Here is a 21101-nt window from a genome sequence, read left to right on the forward strand (position 1 = left end):
AAAAAAAAAAAAAAAAAAAAAAAAAGTAATAAAACCGTTGCAGATGTAGAAACAGATTCCCTGGAATGGAAATAACTTGCCCAAGGCAGATTCCATCACATGCCTTCTGAGTCTGGATGGTCTTACATTTTATTCAGATCATGTGACAATGGGGTTGAGATTGATGTGTGAGGAACAAATAGATCAGATTTGCTGGACCCTTCAGCTTCCCCTGGGCCCACCCATCCCTGTTATTTTGTGCCTGGCAGAAGAGAATGAGTTCATCCTGTATGCCATGCGGAAGTCCATCCACCGCTACGACCTTGCCTCCGGAGCAACTGAGCAGTTGCCACTCACAGGGCTGCGGGCAGCAGTGGCCCTAGACTTTGACTATGAGCGCAACTGCTTGTATTGGTCTGACCTGGCTTTGGACATCATCCAGGTGAGTCAACCCTCTGTCTGCTCCTGGGGCTGGGGCTTGTAACTGCCCAGTCCTGGTAAGCTTCAAACAAGGGGTCAGGATGTGTGTGGCAAGAGACTGGGGAGTGTAACTCACCTGAGGGTTGACAGTTGTGTATTATAGTGTTTTTCTTTCATTGCCTACTTCTGTCCATAAACAAAAGATAAGAGAAGCCCAAAATCCACATCTTGCAATATAAATAAGGTCTTACTTTTCCTACCAGGAAGATGCTAGGACTAATAATGTAGGATTTTTGGTTGCCCCCTAAATTATGATATGATAACATTTGACTTATCGGTACTTCATATAATTATTCATTTTAGTTATTCTGAATACAGACCAGAGCTGAGAAGTAGCTGGGCATTTGTTGTCTGACTCTACTCCCAGTTATGTAGGAGGATAAAGCAGGAAGATCATTTGAGCCCCAGACTTTGGGACCATCCTGGGCAATACAGTGAGATTTCCATTTCTTAAAAACAAACATAATAAACACACACACACACAAAACCAGGAAGGAAATATGAAAGGTCCTTGGACAGGCCAAATACATAGCCATACATTCATACTCTTGAATCCATAATTTTATTTTACTTCATTTTTATTTTTTTTGATACCAGGGATCAAACTCGGGCCCTTGTGCTTGCAAGGCAGGTGCCAGAACCACTGAGCTGAATCCCCAGCCCCTTTCCATACATTTTAAAGGAAAACTTTTTGCTCTGTGTTCATTGTCTGCTTCATCGGTTTAGAAAAGTAGTTCCAATGTGTGTTATATCTATTCTCAACCCCGTAGAAATTTTTCAGTGTCTGGGTATTGGGGTGGTAATGGGTGTTTATGACCATGATTATGTCTTTCCCACTGGTAGACCTTGATGGCCAACAGCCTTGCAAAGGAAAGACTATAAGAGCAGACATAAGAATATGGACATAACAGCAGACTGATTCATTTATTTTAAAATTAAATAGACTCATCCTTCTCGGTAATCTCTGACCCCATTATTTTGATACAGGGCCTAGTTTAGTAGACAGTGTTCATGGTGATAATGCAGAGTAATATAAATGATTAAATTCTCTGTGTTGTTCTGTTTAAAACAGGAAATTATAATATATTAGCGGTGCTCTTTTTAAAACCCAGCTTCATGTATCTGGAAAGTTTACGACTATAAAATGCCTCAGCCCTTGGCAGCCTGGTTAGTTGAATAAAAGATTACTTTCCCTTTATGGGATGAGCTTGCAAGGGCCGTCTGAGCATTTCACAGCATTTATTCCTGTTTTTCTCTGTTTAGCGCCTCTGTTTGAATGGGAGTACTGGGCAAGAGGTGATCATCAATTCCGGCCTAGAGACAGTAGAAGCTTTGGCCTTGGAGCCCCTCAGCCAGTTACTTTACTGGGTGGATGCTGGATTTAAAAAGATTGAGGTATGCATAGTCCTATGTTGTTCTTGATGAAGTGAGTAAGCAGAGTGCCTGGGTATTGGGCCAGACTGACACTGAGGTAGGAGCCAGTGTTTCACATTACTCTGGAAATTTCCTGAGAACTAGAGAATGGACTAACTGAGCCTCCAGAGAAGGGAGAAAGGGGGTATGGGGTCATCTCAGAATGATTGTTCATTGCCAAGAAAGTGCCACGTGAGAATAGGATGCTGAAACTATCAGAGATTTCATTAAGGCACCTGAAAGTTTATACTTGAACTGCAGAAGCAGAGTCATAGCTATAAAGATAATAGCACTACATTAATATTATTTCAGTATTAGTCCAGTTTTATTCTAGAGTAATAATGACAATGTCATCCTCCTTCCCATTATTATTAATCTGCACCTGTTTGTCACTTAGCTACCCAGTAACTAGTCCCATCTTATCTGCTCAAGGCAAAGTGAGGGTGGTAAGTGTCCTGTAAACCACCACAAGCATTGTATTTAGGAGTATAGGTATGTTCAGCTCCTGCAAGCTACTGCCAAGGCCCTGGCCCTGCCTCAGCAGCTCTTTGTGTAGTCACTACATAGAGGTACAGCAGGCGTGCTAATTGGGAATTGCAGTAGAAGCCAGGAGATGTGGAGAGCCAAGTGCAGTTGCAAGACAAAAGACAAAGACTTGAAAGGCAGCCCTGAATTCAGGCTTTACCTTGCCAACTAAGTGACATGGCACAAGGGACTTATTTTCTTCAAGCTTCTGTTTCTTCATGGGTAAGACAACGATTCATTTACTCATTCAGCCCTTCCACAAGTGCTCTTTGTGCCTGCTGTTTGTCAGATCTGTTCTTGGGTTCTGATGGTACAGCAGTTGTCAAAACATGTAGATTCCTGTTCCAATAGCCCTTGAGGTTCAGTGGAGGAAGCAAAATGAAGAAATACAGAATTAGTTCTGTTGCTGATGGTGCTGTAAAGAAGGAGGCAAGGTCTGTGATCACATAGGCTGGGAGCAGGGCTGCATTAAGAAGGTGGATGAGTGAGGTCTCCTGTGGCTGTGGATCTCAGCCTGACTGTGAAGGGGAGAGTTGCAGTGTTCCCCTCCAAGGGGAAATAAAGGGGACAAGATAAAGCCTGGTACCTACTGAATGCTGCCTTGGTGATCTTGTTTTTGTTATTTCTGTCCTTTCCTTTCTTGTGAGTGGCCAGCTAGATGTGTTTGCTAGGAGTTGGATAAATGCAGGTGAGATGTAAGCTACCACTTTTTCATAAGCTTGTTGGGTGACCACTGCTCAGCTCAAATACTGTTAGTGTAAGTGGTGTAAGATGCCTCTGGCACCAGAACTCCTGATGTGCTTTGACTGAGGTGGGTCAGAAGATATCAGAAAGGAGGCCACCTGGAGCTGGGTTTTGAAGAAGATTTACTATGTGTTTAGAGCGAGCAGGGTGGAGGACAAGGCTGGAATGGCAGAAGAGGACAGGCGTGAGTAAGTTAGGCGTGAAGAACTGTGAGCCAAAACAGGAGAGGAGGAATGTGGAGTCTTTATCTCAAGACTGTGATATTGATAATTTGTTTTGGCATAGAATAGAGCTTTTGTTGCATTTGAGTAACATGGGTAGGTTAAATAAGTAAATAAAATGGAGTACAGTTGGGCCTCCAAGTCTGTGTGTTTTGTATCTATGGTTTGAAAATACTCAGAAAAGCAAAACAAACCAAAGTGTACTGAACATTTCAGGCTTTCTTTTTCATTATTCCCTAAAAAAACACAGTATAAACTATTTGCATAGCATTTACATTGTATTACATATTATCCATAGTCTAAAGATGATCTAAAGTGTATAGGAGGAGGTGCCCAGATTACATACAGATATTATTAAGTCTTATGGACTTGAGTATCCTTAGAGTTTGGTGTCTGTGTGCAGAGAGAGATACTAGAAGCAACCCCCTGAGGATATGGAGGGGTGAGTAGATGCATCCTACTTAGGGATGGCTGCATTTAACTGTGCCGGTCATCATGCCATAGGAATGAGAGCAATGGGTTGGGACATATGTAGTTCTCGCTCTTCTATCAGACTGTGTGAAAACTGTTACACAACCCACACAAGTCAGTTCTTTCTGACTAGAAATTGAGGCAGATTTCTCAGATGGCTCTGGGAAAGGGAATCAGGTGGTATAGAGGGTGCACATCTATAGATAGAAGCTGGTAGGGGATTCTGGCAATAAGGGTCTTTTAAAGAGCTCAGACCTAGTTTGGCCTTCCCCTCCTCTTTTTGTCAGGTCGCTAATCCAGACGGTGACTTCCGACTCACAATCATCAACTCCTCTGTGCTTGATCGGCCCAGGGCCCTGGTCCTTGTGCCCCAAGAAGGGTAAGTATATCCCCAAAAGGAAATCAGCATTGTGTCAGATGTTACAACAGTAGAGTCTCATGGAAATACAAAGCTCTGGGCAAAAACTCTGCTTCTCATGAATGTGGTGGAAATAATCCATTAACTGAGAGTTTTGTAACCACTGCACAGTTATGGAGGTCAGGTAACTCCATTTGCTTCTCACTAGCAAGCATCAGATGCTCTGGGCATCCAGATGTCTTGCATCTGTGGGGTGTTTCTCTAGAAAAGGTAATATTAGAAGAGAGTCTCTGTAGACTAGACAGGCCTGCTTATATACTGTGAGCATTTTTTATCTCGAGTTTCATGCATGGCACAAACATTTAATTCAATCCATCTTTCCCTATCTTCCCCCTCCAGGATATGTGGCCATTCTGATTCAAAATTAGTATGTACTTGAGGATTGCAGTGGTGCTTTTTCATTAACTCTTTAACTGAAGGAAACAGCTAACATGGAAATTCTGTATTAGTTTTCCTTGTCTTTCTCTTTCATAGCCCTTTATGATTAAGAATTAGCACTCATTTTTAGAAGGAAAATTCTAAACAATCTATGTACTGATTACAAATATTAAAGAGAAGAGAAGTTTATGAAATGGAATGTATTTATTTCTTCTGTTCCCATTCTTAACTCTTTACCTTCATACATCAGAGGGATAATCATTGTTAATAGTTTCTCTCTTTTTTTTTTTTTTTGGTACCGGGGATTGAATGTTAATAGTTTCTTATGTATCATTCAGAATTATTTTTACCTACATACAAGCATTAAAACTCATCCCCTACACCTAGAGCAGGTGCACACAACAAATAGAATATAGTGTAGTTACTACTTTGTAACTTTTAAATGAAATGTATAGAGATATTGAGATGTGTATCTATATATGTATGCATGTTAGTTTCATGTGAGTAAATACTGGTTTATAACTTTCATTATATGTTATTGTTTTTCTCTACTTAGGACACTATGATTAATATACATATATGTACGTTTTTATATATTATCGTCACATAATTTGATTATAAATAAATTCCAGGAGAGGTGTTTGTAGGTCAGGGGATTCAGTGGCTTCAGACATCACAGTTCCAGATGATTATGATAATGATTGTTCTAGAGAGGTGTCTCTCTTCACTGGAGTAGTATTCAGCTCCCATACCTCTCTTTTTGATGAGATGGGTGTTCTATCCCCCTCCAGGGTGATGTTCTGGACTGACTGGGGAGACCTGAAGCCGGGAATTTATCGGAGCAATATGGATGGTTCTTCTGCCCATCGTCTCGTGTCGGAGGATGTGAAGTGGCCCAATGGCATCTCAGTGGATGGCCAGTGGATCTACTGGACAGATGCCTACCTGGACTGCATCCAGCGCATCGCCTTCAGTGGCCAGCAACGTTCTGTCATCCTGGACAACCTCCCACATCCCTATGCCATTGCAGTCTTTAAGGTGAATCTGCATTTGTCCCACTAGTGGGCAGTGGGCATTCTGCGGTGAAGGTCCAGAGCCTCCTAAGGTCCAGAGCCGGGACCTTTTGGGTTTTTGCAGAGATTCTTCAGACTTGTGGGAAATTGGCTCTTTTCTGAATTTGAAGGAACTCATTCAAGCTCTTAAGGAGGGATGCCAGACAAAAAGGTGTCAGGGGTCCTGGCTTCCAGATGGTTAACATTTCAAAAGGTTAACAGCTAAGGTTATTTTTCATGAGTGTTATGGATTTGCCCTTCAGTACCTGTAACTTCATTTTGATTCTATGTCTTCACCTTTTGTAAGGTTTCCTCACTTCGTTCCCCACTGACTAGAGAGGAGCAGCATATTCCCTCTGTTGTCTTTCGGGTCTGTTTGTATTCCAGAGACCTCTGACCCACATGGGGAAGCAGATTTCCAACTGAGGAGCATAGCTGTAGTTATGGTTCCGTGCTCACCAGATTGTTTCTTGTGGGTAGTTCCTTCTGTGTGGCTAGTTGGTGATGTTTGGATGAAACCACTGAGGCTTGCATTTGAGTGAAATCTTAAGCCAGTATTCAGCCAATAAATGTTTGTTGTCTGCTGTATGGGGAAGCTCTGATCTTTACAAAGGGTCCAGAACAAAGCACAGAAGATCCGGCCTAATAGGCAGGTTTTCTTTTTAGAACGAAATCTACTGGGATGACTGGTCACAGCTCAGCATATTCCGAGCTTCCAAATACAGTGGGTCCCAGATGGAGATTCTCGCCAGCCAACTCACGGGGCTGATGGACATGAAGATATTCTACAAGGGGAAGAATACTGGTAAGACAGAGTCTCCTTCATCTCCTCAGAGTTGTTCTCAAGAAAGGGGCTGCGTGTGGGCAATCTCTACTCAGAGCAGGATCTGGCAGCCTGCGTCTTTGTTGTCACGACAACATGCACATTATTTAATTTCTTCCTAATGATATCTTAATTTCTTTTCTAATGATACACAAACAACTGGAAGACAGCATGTTTTTGCCTGCCGAGAGTGTTGGTACTTGGTGGGTAATTACAGCCTCCTGCTGCCCTTGGCCCTTCACTGATTGGTGGTGTGACTTTGGTTGCAGCTGGGAGAAGCCCAGCGTGTGCCTAATTCCCGCTTGGCACACTTACAGGGAACCATGCTGTGCTCTAGGCTGGGTGCTCACACAATTGTGTGCCCACTGAGCATACCGACCTCTGTGTTGCGATGCTGTATGTAGTTGTGCGTTACTTTCAATCATGTTTCCTACCCTGAACCTCTACACCCCATAAAGGAAAAAAGTATGCCTTTTTTGTTTCTCAACAGTTTTATGAGTCCCTGGCCTTTTATAGGTTCTCAGTTTGTATTTGTTGAAGGACGAAAGGATGAAAAGAGACGAGGGCTGCCTGAGTGTACATGGTTGACATTTTAAGATCTGTTCGGTGGATGAGGCCGCGAGCACTGTTAGAGGCTTTGACCTAGAAGCTGGGATTGCTCAGTAGAAAGCCTTCCTTCCTTGACTGCCCTTTATTCTTATATATCCAACTGTGCTGGTGATTCTGGAGAAGTAGACCAGGGCGCTCCCCCCAAAAATAGTCCCTTTAAGAATTACCCTCCTTATCTCCACAGGATTAAGTGGCATCCTGGGTCTACTGACTCTCTATTGACTATCTTTAAGTTTCTTGTTTTGAACTAGAATGTTGATACTGCTTTGCTGGTGCTTGGCTTACCCTGTACTAAAAGAAAATTGACATTGAAAATAATACAGTTATAGATATCATTATTATCCCTTTGGGACCAAGGAAGATAGCATGAGAACTCCCCTGGAAGGCTACCAAGTGTCCTACAAATGTAGATCTGTCTTACTGGTAAGTCTCCCCCACTAACCGTCAGGGCACAGACTGGTATTATGATTCATGATTTGCAGATCAGGGAAAGAAGTCTCAGATATTAATTAGCTTTCTCAGAAGTTCTCACTAGTATCAGGGCTGAGCTTTGGTTACAGCCTCAGAGAAGTCACATTCTTTTGAGGGAGATACATGTTTTAAAACAGGGAGAGATGGAGGAATCTTGCTTCTCAGTACAGGTAGCTGAAGTCCCTGGGCCTTTATTTGATGGAGGCCCCACTTTTCTCACTGTCTTGTGGAGTGAGTTGTCAGCATTTGTATAAGTTGCCACCTAGTACAGAAGCTGGACTCCATTTTACAAGTATGTGCAAGCACATGTTGGCTGTGCACACAGTGGCATCGGCAATGTCAAGTTCCAGTGAGGCTGGTGGTCCCTGGGCTCCTCACTCCCTGTTTTGGTTCACATTTCACCCCAACACCTCCAACACAGCTGAGCATTTATGTGGTCTCCTGATACAGGACAGACAGGTCTGTGATTCTCAGTGTATTTCCCTTTAGGTCTCAAAGACCTTCATTTAAATCAGCCAGAGTAATCCTAGGGATGAGGGTAGGGTCTGGATTGAGGAAAGCCTGGTTTGAAACAGTGATATGTGGTGTTGTGTGAATCACAGCTTCTGGCTGTGCAAGATCAGTTGTGACTGTTCCTTTGGCCCAGGGCCAGTTATGGAGTCTCTGCTCCTGTCTCTATTTGTGTTGAGATTCTCTTGCTGTCCATTGGCTGTGAGCAAGACACTTCCAGGTGGACAGGTATAGAGAAACAAGCACATAATCTCTCAGGCCAGGTTGAATTAAATCAAAGCTTTTGCAGTGGCACCTGGCTGCCAGTGGCCTTCAGCTTGTCTCCTTTAACCTGCCTGCCTCCTTAGCACACCAAAAGGATATTTACAAATTCTTGGTACATATTGACAACCTCTTATGCCAGTCCATCTGTATTCTTTTCGTTATCTGCTTCAAATACATATGGGACTTTTCAGTAGTCAAGTGTAAAACAACAATAAATATATTTATTAACGAGTTATTCTGTCATACTTAACCACATTAATGTGCTTTTGAGCTTGGGTAATCTCCTTAGTCTTCCCTAAATTAATGTGTACTGTGAATATTCCCATTTTATAGATGAGAACATAAAAATCAGGTTCAGTAACTTGTCTAGGTCATACACATGCCAAGTGGTAGGAATGTGAGCCATGGACTGCTTGACCTCAGGGAACTTCAGTGAGACCATCAGGCTGTGCTCTCTCTGCTTACCCTTTGCGACTGAAATGGCAGTATGCTGGTAACATGACAGTACTTTAGTGTTCTATGTTTTGATTAATGCTGGTGGTTTGTGCTCAAAGTTATGCTCACCTGGAAGATTTATTAATTGAGGCTATTTGGTTATAAGTGGGTGCATTTCTTGTCTTGATACCTGGTTGATTTTTAAGTAGTGTTACTGGAATATATTTTTCACAGAGAGGTTTTTTCCTTTTAAAAAGGTTACTTTGGGGATTGGGGATTTAGCTCGGTGGTTCTGCCTCCTGCCTCGCAAGCACAATGACCCGAGTTCAATCCTTGGTACTAAAAAAAAAAAGGTCACTTAGCAAATTTATGGATGTAGTCAGTTGATGCTGCAATGTTTTAAAATATTTTATAGTGCATTAACTACAGACTTTTACACATTTATAATGAAGGCAAATATTAATTATTTGGAATAGACAATTTTGGTAATTGCCAAGGGCATAGATACTTCAGGGAGATAATAGTTTTTGTGGCTCCTCGCTGATTCTAAAGGAACTTTTTCAAAAAGGAAGTCTGAAAATGTTCTGAATATGCTCTGTGAAGATATCCTGGGGCTGTTTGGTGTTCTAAGGGGACATCTTTGAAGATAATTGTTCTTAGTTTTTCATTCTTCACATTGGATGATGGTCTTCATTCTGTACACCCTGCTACACAGATGGTTGGCATCCTGAAAGGTCTGCAGCCATGGTGGTAACTCTGCTGCATTCTCCTCTGTCCCCTTCTAAGTGCTCTCTGGCATAGCACTCCCATTTTCTGTTCTGTTACTTTGTCTCCAGCCAGATGGATGCTCTTGGCCTGCCTACCTGTTGTACTTGTGACTTGATTGGCTTTGTTTGGAGTTTGCCCCTGGTTGCTATTTGTCAGACTGCCATTTCTTACTGTTGTGGAAGGATTTGGCAAGTGACATGCACATAAAGATGAGCTGAATGGAAGTAAAATAAAGTTTATTTTGTCAGAAAAGGGTCAATTGCATTAAAAAAGGCAGTGCCAGTGAATGACCTCCTGTTGGGTTGCAGCTTCCTCTTTTATAGGTTTTACAGCTATGATCTCATTCAGGTCATTACATTTCATTTCCTCGGTTCACATTACCCATGTACAAATTACAGTAATAAGACAGTTCACTTTAACCCAGACGTAACAATTCCTTGTAGTTAGGGAGTTTACCTTACGATTCATCTAGCTATTTATTCTAGCGCACAGGAAGTGGGTGTTCAAGGTCAGGGATGAGGCCAGATGTCCCATTTCACAGTCAGTGCCTCCAGTGTCTGTTAATTTTGAACTAAACAAAGCAGATTTCTGTTAGAGACAGAAGTAGTTTTACATTTCCCTAACATTTTGTAGGTTTTTCAGTTTATTTACAAAAGTTCTCTCTGTCACATCTTTGCCTTGATCAGCCTCTTGAAAGAGAACACATTTTGGGTTCTGTATTCTTTAGCTCTTGCTTGGTTGGGTGGGAATATTTGCTGTGTACATTATTTTAAGGACCAAATCCATATGTAAATATCATTCTGTAATTGAGTATGTTTCAAAAACATATCCTGTTCTTGTTTATTTTCTTAAAACACTGATTGATATGTTGTCCTCAATACAAGGAACATGTACCAGATCCTTTGAATTGTATATTTAGCTAAAGGAGCAGTCTGCGTCCAGAGACTACCAGTGAACATCAGCCAAAGGCTTCCTCTGATCAACGGATTAGTTTTCTGTGGTAATTAAGCCATTATGGTTGATTAAGTTATTTGCTGAGCCTTTTTAGATATTTTGTTACATGGATTTCTCTCACTGGATGTGTAAATTTTGTCTATTTAGCAATGCCACTTACTCTTTAGCATCAGAGAGACATTGTGGCTAAATCACTGTGGTTTAAAACAATTCAGAATATGACTTAAAACTGATGAGATGCCAACATATCCAGAGCAGTTGAGGGTCTCGTCACCTGTATCAATACTGATTGTCATTAATGAACTCTGTTTTCCAACCTGTGAGTCAGGACACCTTCACCATTTTTGTTCACCCATCTCTCTCAGAAGTGCAGTGATGGATGTTTTGGACTCTATGTGACACTCTTTGCTAAACTGATCCAGAGAGAAGATTGAAAATAGTGGGATAGATCAATATTGACCAGTTGTTCTGTGTATTTGTTGCATGATAGTGGCTAATGAGTGTTTCCTTAGCTGGTTGGCATCAGGGAAATGAAAAAGGGAGACCTGGATTTTTTTTATCTAGGCCCCAGTGTATCCTTTTAAGGAAGGGCTTTGAGCGTTAAGGAGCAAAACCCACTCAGGCTTAAGTGATAAAAAGTGTTATTGAAAGAAGCAAGGAAGATAGTAAGGACCCATACATGGGAGTTCTAGGTGAGACTTATGTGGACTGCAGCTGGGAATGTCAAAGCCATCATTTTTTCATCTGGGGCCCTTGGTTGTATCCTCTCCATAACTGTGCCCTGTGTCCTAACTCTCTTCAGACCAAACATAGCTGCACACTCAAGTTTGTCTTGGCACGGCTTTGACTTGTGCAGGATTTGGCTTTATCTTGGCACCTGTACTATGTAACTCTTCTCCCAGGTCCAGCTCCTGGGTTGTTTTCTTAGCCTTCAGGAACCAGTTCCACTCGAGAGGAACATCAGCTGCCCAGTTTGGCTCTGGGGAAGTTTGATGGTGTGAGATAGAAGTGCAAGTTTTTGGGAAAAGCAGGGCTGTGGTGTCAGTTCTGCTGAGGAATCTGAGCAAAGGCTCTCAGCATGGAAGGTATTGTGGGGCTGGCCACATCATCTTTCTAAGTTTCTTGATATAGTATTTGTAGGATGAGACTGTTATGCTATAGGTCTCCTCCGTTCAGCAGTCCCCTTGTGTGTATTAACCACAATACTGTGGCTGTCTGTCTCCTTTCCAGGAAGCAATGCCTGTGTACCCAGTCCATGTAGCCTTCTGTGCCTGCCCAAGGCCAACAATGGCAAGAGCTGCAGGTGTCCAGAGGGAGTGGCCAGCAGTATCCTCCCTTCTGGGGACCTGATGTGTGACTGCCCTCAGGGCTATCAGCTGAAGAACAATACCTGTGTCAAAGAAGGTCAGTCCTTTTTTGTTTTTCCCTTCTTCTCACTTTCCTTGGTCCCTTCATCCCTAACCCTTTGTGATACTGGTAAAAGTCCCAGGTAAAAAACTCAATAGGTGCTCATTCAGAAGAGGCCCAGGCTGAAAAAGTCATAGTTGTGTCTTTTGGTTTAATGTCAGCTCACACAGCCATTGTCAGGGTCCACCATTGTTTTCTTTTGTTTCTTCCTCTCCTCACTCACCCCTCACATCTAGGTTCTGCAACTTCTAATTCTTATAAGTTGGACAACTTGCCTTCTAAACATATCTGGCTTGACTATATCAGAGTCAACTGCTGTTACCCAGCAGCCATCTCTCTGCCACCCCCAGCCCAAAAAGGCTGAATTTTCAAACCAATTTTAAATAAAGGTCTGAAAGCTTTGACTTCCAAGTCATGACCAAATAGCCTTAATTCCTCCTCATTTGGAATTTGAATATATGGGTTTAAAAATCTTCTGAGACATTGATTAATTTTTTTCCTGTATACTTCTCACTGTTAACACTTCCTCAGTCCTCCCCCTCATTTTTCTGTCAGTATGGTGAACCCCTAGAAGCAAGATTTGCCACGAAGTGCCTGGATTAATGGCCAGAATTCCTGCATTTCCTTATGCTCCAGGTTATATTTACTTTGTAATTCTAACTTCACTTCTCACAGCAGCCTCGGAGGCCAGGGTGAGCAAGCACACAATGGAGACCGTATAGTCCATCTTCTTTAAGAAATACAGTGGCAGGGGTGAGATGGACCATCCTTCTTTAGAAATGGGGCATTCAGGCCCTGGACATCATCATAAAGCTATTTGGAAAGAAACAGAGTCAACACTAAATTCCAAGAGAAGAGCAAACAACTCCTTTATCTTCGCCTTTAGAATACACTGATTGTCCAAACAACAGAGCAATCATCACGTGCCCTTGATCCAGCTTATTAAACAATGCAATTTTTCTGTGTAAATACTTGTTTTAAAGAAGTAATGGAGCAGAAAAAAAATCTCTTAGTAAGCCATTCAGGTATTAAGTTGAATAAATATGGACATATAGTATGTATAGTTATACAGGTATTCCTAGGTTAAGTGGTTCTAGGATTTCTTGGATACCAAATTCCACAGATGCTCATGTTCCTTATACAAAATGGTATAGTATTTGCATATAGCCTATACACATCCTCTCATATATGTTCAATCATATTCTCATATGTTAAATCATGTAATCATAGATTACCTGTAATACCTAATACAGTGCAAATGCTATGTAAATAGGTGTATACTGTGTTGTGTAGGGAGTAATGACAAGAAAAAATAGTGTATACATGTTTAGTACTGACACATTTTTACCTTGGAATATTTTCAATCTGTGGTTGGTTGAATCTATAGATAGGGGACCCATGGATACAGTTATAAATATACATGTATATGTATGTGTGTGTGTGTGTGTGTGTGTGTGTGTGATGGAATATGTATGTTTTAATCCTTTGTAGATATAGACCATTAAGGAGTTGCTTGTGTGATGAGTGTTCTACAATGCTGCTGTACCAGCCATGCCATCTGGCAGACCCACCTGGTGTCATCATTATTCTTTTTCACCTTTATAATCACTTGTTTTTAAAATTAACTTTATTGGTACACTTTTGATATACATAATGATCATATTCATTGCAGAGAATTTGTACCTGTACATAATACCTTGGTTCTTCTTTTTTTCCTCATGATGGCCATACTACCTTGAACATGCCCGATCTCATCTGTGATCAATTCTTAGTACTCCTCCCAACCTGTTTTTTCTCCCACAATTTCAATTCAAGGTGGAAAGGAGGAAGAAGATGCTTCCTTCCTTGCATGCCCATGTGCTTGGCACCACTCTCCTTCTTTACCATTCAAGCCACAGTGTTATCGGGGGAAAGGAAATGGAAACTCAGAAGAAAAAGTCCTGTGGTCCAGCAGGAAGAATAATACTGGTTTCATTTCCTCCCTGTTTAGAGAACACCTGTCTTCGCAACCAGTATCGCTGCAGCAATGGAAACTGTATCAACAGCATTTGGTGGTGCGATTTCGACAATGACTGTGGGGACATGAGCGATGAGAGGAACTGCCGTGAGTCTTCTGGCTCAACCCAGTTATCAGGATATTAAGTCTTACGCGGAAGGCTGCTCAGCTCCTCCATCTGTGATGGGGCTTGGGTAACAGAGAAAGCACAGTTCCACATGCAGTTGTATATTAGATACATAGAATTATCTCAGACTTGTACATACACATATATTTAACCAATAAGCTGACTACTTACAGCAGGAGATTTATGAATAAATGTCCATCGCATGACTGGCACTGAGGTGATTGACAGTCTGAGTTCTAACCTTGGTTTTGGTCCTGTAAGAAAACTGGTACCTTGGAGTGGATAAGCCTTTCTAGAGAAGGGCAACAGGTGTCACTGTGTGCTACTCCAGTTAGGTGATGCCATCTGCCTGCCAAGCTTATGCAAGGTTGTTACAGTTGATTAGTAATGCATAGTTTGGCATGGGGTATGTGCTATGTGTGCTTGGTAGGTATGCTATGTGAATGTCAACTTTGTACTGAGTAGTTTCTAAGGTCGAGGTAAAGTGCATGACTGCTTAGCAGGATTTAAAGAAAACCACTTAAATGGATAACATCCTGTAATGAGTACAAATCTTAATAACTTTGATGTCATCTTATAAAGGAGATGCTTTGCCCTCTGCCACTGTATGTTCGCCCAACATGTGTTTATTGAGCACTCTCTGTTCCAAGCTCTGTCCTAGTGATCAAGATGGGATCAGGGTATTCACATCACAGCAAACCATGAGTGCTGTGATGGGAAAGCACTGTATGATATAGGAGGACACCCTACTCAACTAAAGGGTGTGTGGGTGTGTGTGTGAGTGCATCAAGCAGAGCTGAAGGGAAAAAGCTCTGGGCAAGGGTGCAGCTTGTGAAAAGGACAGAGGTCTGAGTGTCAGTACCTGTGTAGATTGTTGAGAATGTGGGTGCTGTGGCACAAAGGAAGCTGAAAGAGTAGTTAGAACTCATATGCGCAGGAGCCTTTTGGACTTTGTTGGAAGAGCAGTTGGCAACCACTGAAATAACATGATAAAAATTTACCATTGGAAAGATAAGCTGCAGGCAGAATGAATCGAATGGGAGAAAGACTAGAAGCAGGGAAGCATGAAGCCAAATGAGAAGGCTTCTTTTTGAGGGTGTTACCTTTTGTAACTCAGAGATCCACTTACCAAATGTACTGTAAGAACAGGTTAGCGGTCAGCTCTGTGTACTCCTCTGGCCCCTGGTAGGTGAATACAGGCAGTCATCTTGGAGCAGGGCTTGGGGTTCCCACATCCTTTCACCCTGAGGAGAACAACCGTAGAAACACACAAGTGGTCAAGCTGGTCTGGGCCCTGCAGTACTATGCGATGCTTCCTTGGGCTGGCAGGAGGTTGTATATGAGACCTTCCATCATTATTTTTCCTTGGCTTCAGTACGTGCATCTTATATCCAGGGGAAAGTGTATACTTAGTGGCAAGTTTGGAAGGCACAAGCCACTCCATGTCTGTCTTTTACAAAAAAGGGCTTCAATAAAGATACAGACATCTTCCCCTCTCAGGGTCTCAGGAAGGTGTGATATTTGTGAGGGATTAGCCAAGACTCTGAAAAAACATTAATGCATATTATTAACAACATGGAGCAGGCAACAGAATAGAATTTATTACATATCAGGGTGGGGGAAGAGGAGCTTCTTAGAGTTTACACATGCAAGAAAAGCTGCCCAAACATATTTGGCCATAGTAGAAGCAGAGAGATACAAACTAGACGGCCAGTAGTTAGAGACATTGGGTAGCATGTTATTTTCCCTCTGCCATGGGCTGAGTCTATTAGCCAGGCAAACTGGATCTCATATTGGTTCTAGGTTGTGAAGGAAGTATTTCCACTTTCATGCTCCCTCAGCGAGGCCCTACTCTTCCCTTGCCTCAGGTCTGGGCTTGACCTCATGGCTTCCTATGGCTTAAGGTCCTGCCCAGGGTTGTAGTGGAGCTGGTTTGGTTCCTCCTGGTTTGTTATCTATCAGCGGGGTCGATTTTCCTGAAATCCCGAAACTTGCTTTCTGCTTCTCTCTCTCCCAGTTTCACTTGGCTAACAGCCCTACCCAACTGATGTGACAGAGGTGAGGAGAAAAGACATGTCTCGGGAACAAAACTGATAGGCATGGGCAAGCCTTCCCATGGCCTTCCTTTCAAGGAAGACATGTGCTTACTGTGATACTGTGAGGCACCCTTGCAGCAGGAGAGGGTTGAGCATGACAGGGTGCTGCAGTGTGGGGAGTTCCACAACACACCCGGTCAGCTGCCAGGGAAGAGCTGAGGAGGGGTGAAGGGAGGTGGTGTAGGAGGGATGTTGTCAGTCGATTTCCCTTCTTAAACAAACTTCCCCAGCTGGGCGGATGTCAGAAATGAGGATTTTGATGTGAATTCCCTGCAGCCTTGTCATTTTGCATTCATCCCCTGCCTTCCTAGCTCAACTAGCTCAATTACAAAGAAGAAATAGAACCTCCAATAGAGCTGCTGGTGTGTCTAATAGCAATGTTGCCATTCGGTGTTTCATTGCACTGCCACCTCCTTCCTGGGATTCTGTTCCGCCACATGCTGTCTTCTCAGGAGAACAGATTTCCTCTCCCATCCCTCTCCTGCAGAGTCCTTTCTTGCATCCTAAAGCTTGTGCACAAGCTCAGGAAGCTTCTATTCAGCAGAGGAAGAAAATCCAATTCTCAACTCATTGTGATGTCAGAAGGGCATGAAACATGATGAGGAAGAGAAGCGGCATTTATTCAGAGCCCATTATTTTTATATATCCTGTTCAATAGGCTGTGATCCCAAGCCTGTTTTCTTCCTGTTTTTTATCATAATGCTACCAACGTCGGTAATATCTGCATTCTGTTATAGAGGAAATGAAGGAGGCAAAGGGGGCTAGCTTCAGCAAATTGGAGGTGGTAGACTATGACTCCAAATTTAGCCTTTCTGAGTGGGATCATAAAAGTACATGGTCGCATTACCTTACCCTTACTTTACTGTTGGGGAAACTCAGGCTCAGGGAGGTTAAAATTGATCACCTAAGAAAGAGGAAGATGGAATTTGATAGCCAGCCTAGACTGACTATAGCCAGAGCCCAGGTTTCTGCTAACAAATTCTACCTCTGCATTACCTGTTGTATCTGTGTGTCCAGTGAGGTGCCGGCTTCTTCGGTAGAATTGGAGTTTCCTAATGGTAGTTTTGCAGCTAAAGTGCCTGTCACCTACGTAGGAAGATACCTTCATGGCGTAGGCCTTCACTTCTGAAGGGGTAGTAGGAGGCAGTCTAGCCCCTCACTTTCTCTCCCAGCCATATGGCAGTATTTTCCTTTTCCAGGCCCTATTGATCTCTGAAGCTGTCCCTGGAAAGATAGGCCCTTACCTCCCTTGGTTATTAATTGCAGGCTCTCATGGAATTTATTTCTTCTATTAGTCTAGGGCTAATTTCTATTGCTACACTTAAAATCTGCTTCCTTTATTTTTGTTTTGTGTTTTGTTTTTTAAGAAAGGGTCTTGCTGTGTGGCTCAGGCTGGCATGGAACCCACTATGTAGCCCAGGATGACCTCAAACTCATGGTCACCCTGCTGGCCCAGCCTCCCAAGGGCACCACCATGCCTGGCTTCTATTTTAAAATTGGTTTTCCAGTAGGAAGTGTATGAGGGAAATAATTGTACCTAACAAATATGTCATCTCTCTTTCCCATTTTAGCTACCACGATCTGTGATTTGGACACCCAGTTCCGATGCCAGGAGTCTGGGACTTGTATCCCCCTGTCCTATAAATGTGACCTTGAGGACGACTGTGGAGACAACAGTGATGAAAGCCACTGTGGTAAAGGCCCATGCTATTCAGAAATCTCATTCTGGGGGAGAGGGAGATGGTCACTGTACTGCACTGAGTTATACTGGTAGATGGCATGGGAAGGAAATGGAAATTTCTGATATCTGTTTCAGGATTTATGATCTCTCAGCTGCTTGGTCACCTCCGTCTACATAGCAGCATTGAATTGTTTTCTTTCTGTTCTCTGACAGAACTCATTTGCTGTTTTTCATGAAAATTCAGTTCTCGAAATATCTGAGCCAGAGTTAATGGGACACTGGATTCATGGTCAGAAGAGATACAGTGTAGACCCAGCTTGTGTCACTTATTTTCTCTATGCTTAGCTTTTGTTTTTTAAACTGGGCAATGAGGAAACAGACTCTGCTTTGTCTTGCAGAGATACTATAACAGCTACACAGCTAACAGCTGTGGTTAACAGCTACACAGACTTGCCCCACACCTCAGAGTGTGTATGAGACAAGCTGCTTGAAAGCACAGAGCTGTACCTTTGTGAACTCTTTATTTTTTTTAAGCCAGCCTCATTCAGTAAACCCTGTTAAAAGTCAGCAGATGACACAAGCTTTGACTGAGCACTGTTGTCTGAGTGGGAATTTAAAAATTTAGGATAGTGTGTTACAATGGCAAGGAATGGTAGGTATTCTCTAATCCAGTCCTTTTAATCTCCGCACTGAGTAAGTGAGGTCCATAGGGGTCAGAGGACATATTCAAGGTGACACAGTCTATGTCAGAATGGCGTAGGAGGTGACTGGGACCTGTGTCTCCTGTTTTCTACTTCCGTGCTGTTTCTGATGTACACCGTTGCCCTACCAATTTCATGAGCCCTTAGCAGGCTCTGGTTCCATCCTTACAGCTGCTGCCCACTGAAGAAAACATTGTGCAGGGTGAATAGTGCACCAGATTGGAGGGACCACAGGTACAGAAAGGAAGTGAAAAGGGGGCCAGATGCTGACCCAGCCATAGTGCTGAGTAGAGGTGCCTGGCCAGGCCCTCTCTTCTGTCTGCAGGGTCAGGTCCAGCAGGCTGTACATGTACATATGGGTAGGTCTTGCTTTATTAGGGGCAGGTGGTTTGACTCATCGGGACTGAAATAAAGGGACCAGGGGCTGCTCATAAATGAGTTTAACACAAGGAAACTGATGGAGCTCATTCAGGGCCACTTTCATATGGAAGATAACCCTGGTTTGGCTCTGGGAGGAATTGTTTTCTCTTTTGGGTTCTATAATTCTCCTTCATTAGGGGCTGTAAAACTGCTGGTTTTCACAGCCGTTTCCCCCCACATTCCTGCCTTCACTTCCGCTATTCTCAGGAGGCTGAAGTGCACAGCTATCCTTAGTTAGGAGGCAGGAAGCTCCACAGAGGTATGTGTTTCCATGTCACCCATCTCACTCAGGTACACAGTTGGCTACTCAGTAGGTCCCCTATCATGCACTATTCCTGCTGGTTGGTTCTGAATCCACCAAAGGTGCCACTCAGTTCCTTCTCAGATTCAGGTCCTCCTCATGCCTCCAGAATCTTTCTGTGTAAGTATCTGCTTCACCACTTTCACCATCACGCTGCCTCTGCTTAGCTACTCCCATTTTCTGAGGCTGTGGAAAATTCCACTTGAAAGCTCCATGTTTCACTCCTTATGGGCTGCTGTTACAGAATACCTTAGACTGAGTAATTTATCAGCAATAGACATTTATTTTTCCCAGTTCCAGAGAATGGGAGGTCCAAGATCAAGTCGCTCCCAGATTCAGTGTCTGTGATTTTCATAGATCATTCCTTCCCTGCGTCCTCATGGGAGAAAGGGTGAACAGTTCCCTTGTATCTCTTGGTTAAGGTCACTAATCTCATTCTTAATCACCTCCAAAGGGCTTTACTTCTTGATATTATTGCCCTGGTGAACACAGTTCCACATATGAATTTTAGGTAACATATTCAAACCACAGCTTCTGTTTTAATGATCTCCATGGACCTAGGAAAGATGTTGTAGCTGCTGTCTTTCTAATCTCAGGCTGCACTGGTTTGTTTGCCCCAGGCAGCACCACACCTTTTAGAGACAGCCGGCACACTGACCTTCAGAACTGTGCCCACAGAATGCCCCAGCTATGTTTTCTGCCGCTCAGAAGCTCAGCACTCATCTTCCTTTCCCTGAGCTCAGCCTCCCCACATGATCATTACTTGTTTTCTCAAACCACATGCCATGTCTCTAGGAGTCTTCTGCTTCCTTGAAAATTCTACTCTTTGATTCTTCTCTTCACTGCTGCCAACTCTGTTCTCATCACGGCAAGCCCAGAAGATGATAGTATCTGTGGACTAGACGAGGATAAATAGACAGGGCTGCTCTGGCTGTGAGGCAACCCACTGTATGAGTCCATGGGTATCAATAATCTGTTTGCATCACACTTGATGGAAATTACTATAGATGAACATATATCCCTGGTTAAAGGTCTCTGTCCATACAATCTATAGACAATAAATGATAAACATCTCTGGTCAAAGTTCTCTTCATCTGAGTTATCTACAGGTAATCATGATATGGACCTATCCCTATCCCTGTGTGCTTTGACACCAGACAGGATTTTGAGTAAATCTTTTTTTTTTTTATTGAGTTTATTGGTACATTTAGGGATACAGTACAGTTACATTCATTGTTGGGATCATGTACCTTTACATGGCAAGTCTTGATTCTCATTTTTTCCCCTTACCTCTGCCCTCCCTTCACCCCCTCCTCCCCTCCCCATCTACAAACACTTTATTTTCATCTTTTCATTCTCTCACATTTTTTTCTTTTCCCTTTTTGTTCTTCCCCTACGTATCACACCTTCCCTACACCTTTAGCTCCTTTCCTCCCATTTCTAAATATCAGTAATCTTATTAGAATCTTATGCATTGTTGCAGAATATTCACACCAGGGAAACTATTTGGTATTTACACATGTGGGACTTATTTATTTCACTTAGGAGTATATCTTCAATATGTATCCATTTTCCTATGAATGAAATCTTTATCTTCACTCACATCAGTGTTTGTTGTCTCATCTACAGAAATGCACCAGTGCCGGAGTGATGAGTACAACTGCAGCTCAGGCATGTGCATCCGCTCCTCCTGGGTGTGTGATGGGGACAATGACTGCAGGGACTGGTCCGACGAAGCCAACTGTACCGGTCAGTACTCCTAGTCTCAGTTACCCGTACTTACCAAGTCATGCAGCCTTAAGTGGTCATAGAATCTGGAGTCTGAGAATCAGCTTGAACTTCAGAAGTCAACCAGTT

The 21101-nt window shown here is 42.8% G+C and overlaps 1 protein-coding gene across 1 annotated transcript in view; it reads left to right on the forward strand.

Moving 5' to 3' along the window:
* Sorl1 (sortilin related receptor 1) overlaps positions 1-21101 on the forward strand; it is a 159462-nt gene that overhangs the window by 94288 nt on the left and 44073 nt on the right. The window contains exons 17-25 of the mRNA XM_033764392.1: positions 249-421; positions 1723-1854; positions 4121-4212; positions 5421-5667; positions 6348-6486; positions 11746-11919; positions 13913-14026; positions 17713-17835; positions 20874-20993. Of these exons, the coding sequence (XP_033620283.1) occupies positions 249-421; positions 1723-1854; positions 4121-4212; positions 5421-5667; positions 6348-6486; positions 11746-11919; positions 13913-14026; positions 17713-17835; positions 20874-20993 (1314 nt within the window). The remainder of the gene's footprint in view (positions 1-248; positions 422-1722; positions 1855-4120; positions 4213-5420; positions 5668-6347; positions 6487-11745; positions 11920-13912; positions 14027-17712; positions 17836-20873; positions 20994-21101) is intronic.

This window comes from Fukomys damarensis, unplaced genomic scaffold (genome assembly GCF_012274545.1).
Source record: "Fukomys damarensis isolate Sample0158 unplaced genomic scaffold, DMR_v1.0_HiC HiC_scaffold_16, whole genome shotgun sequence".
Classification (NCBI taxonomy): domain Eukaryota; kingdom Metazoa; phylum Chordata; class Mammalia; order Rodentia; family Bathyergidae; genus Fukomys; species Fukomys damarensis.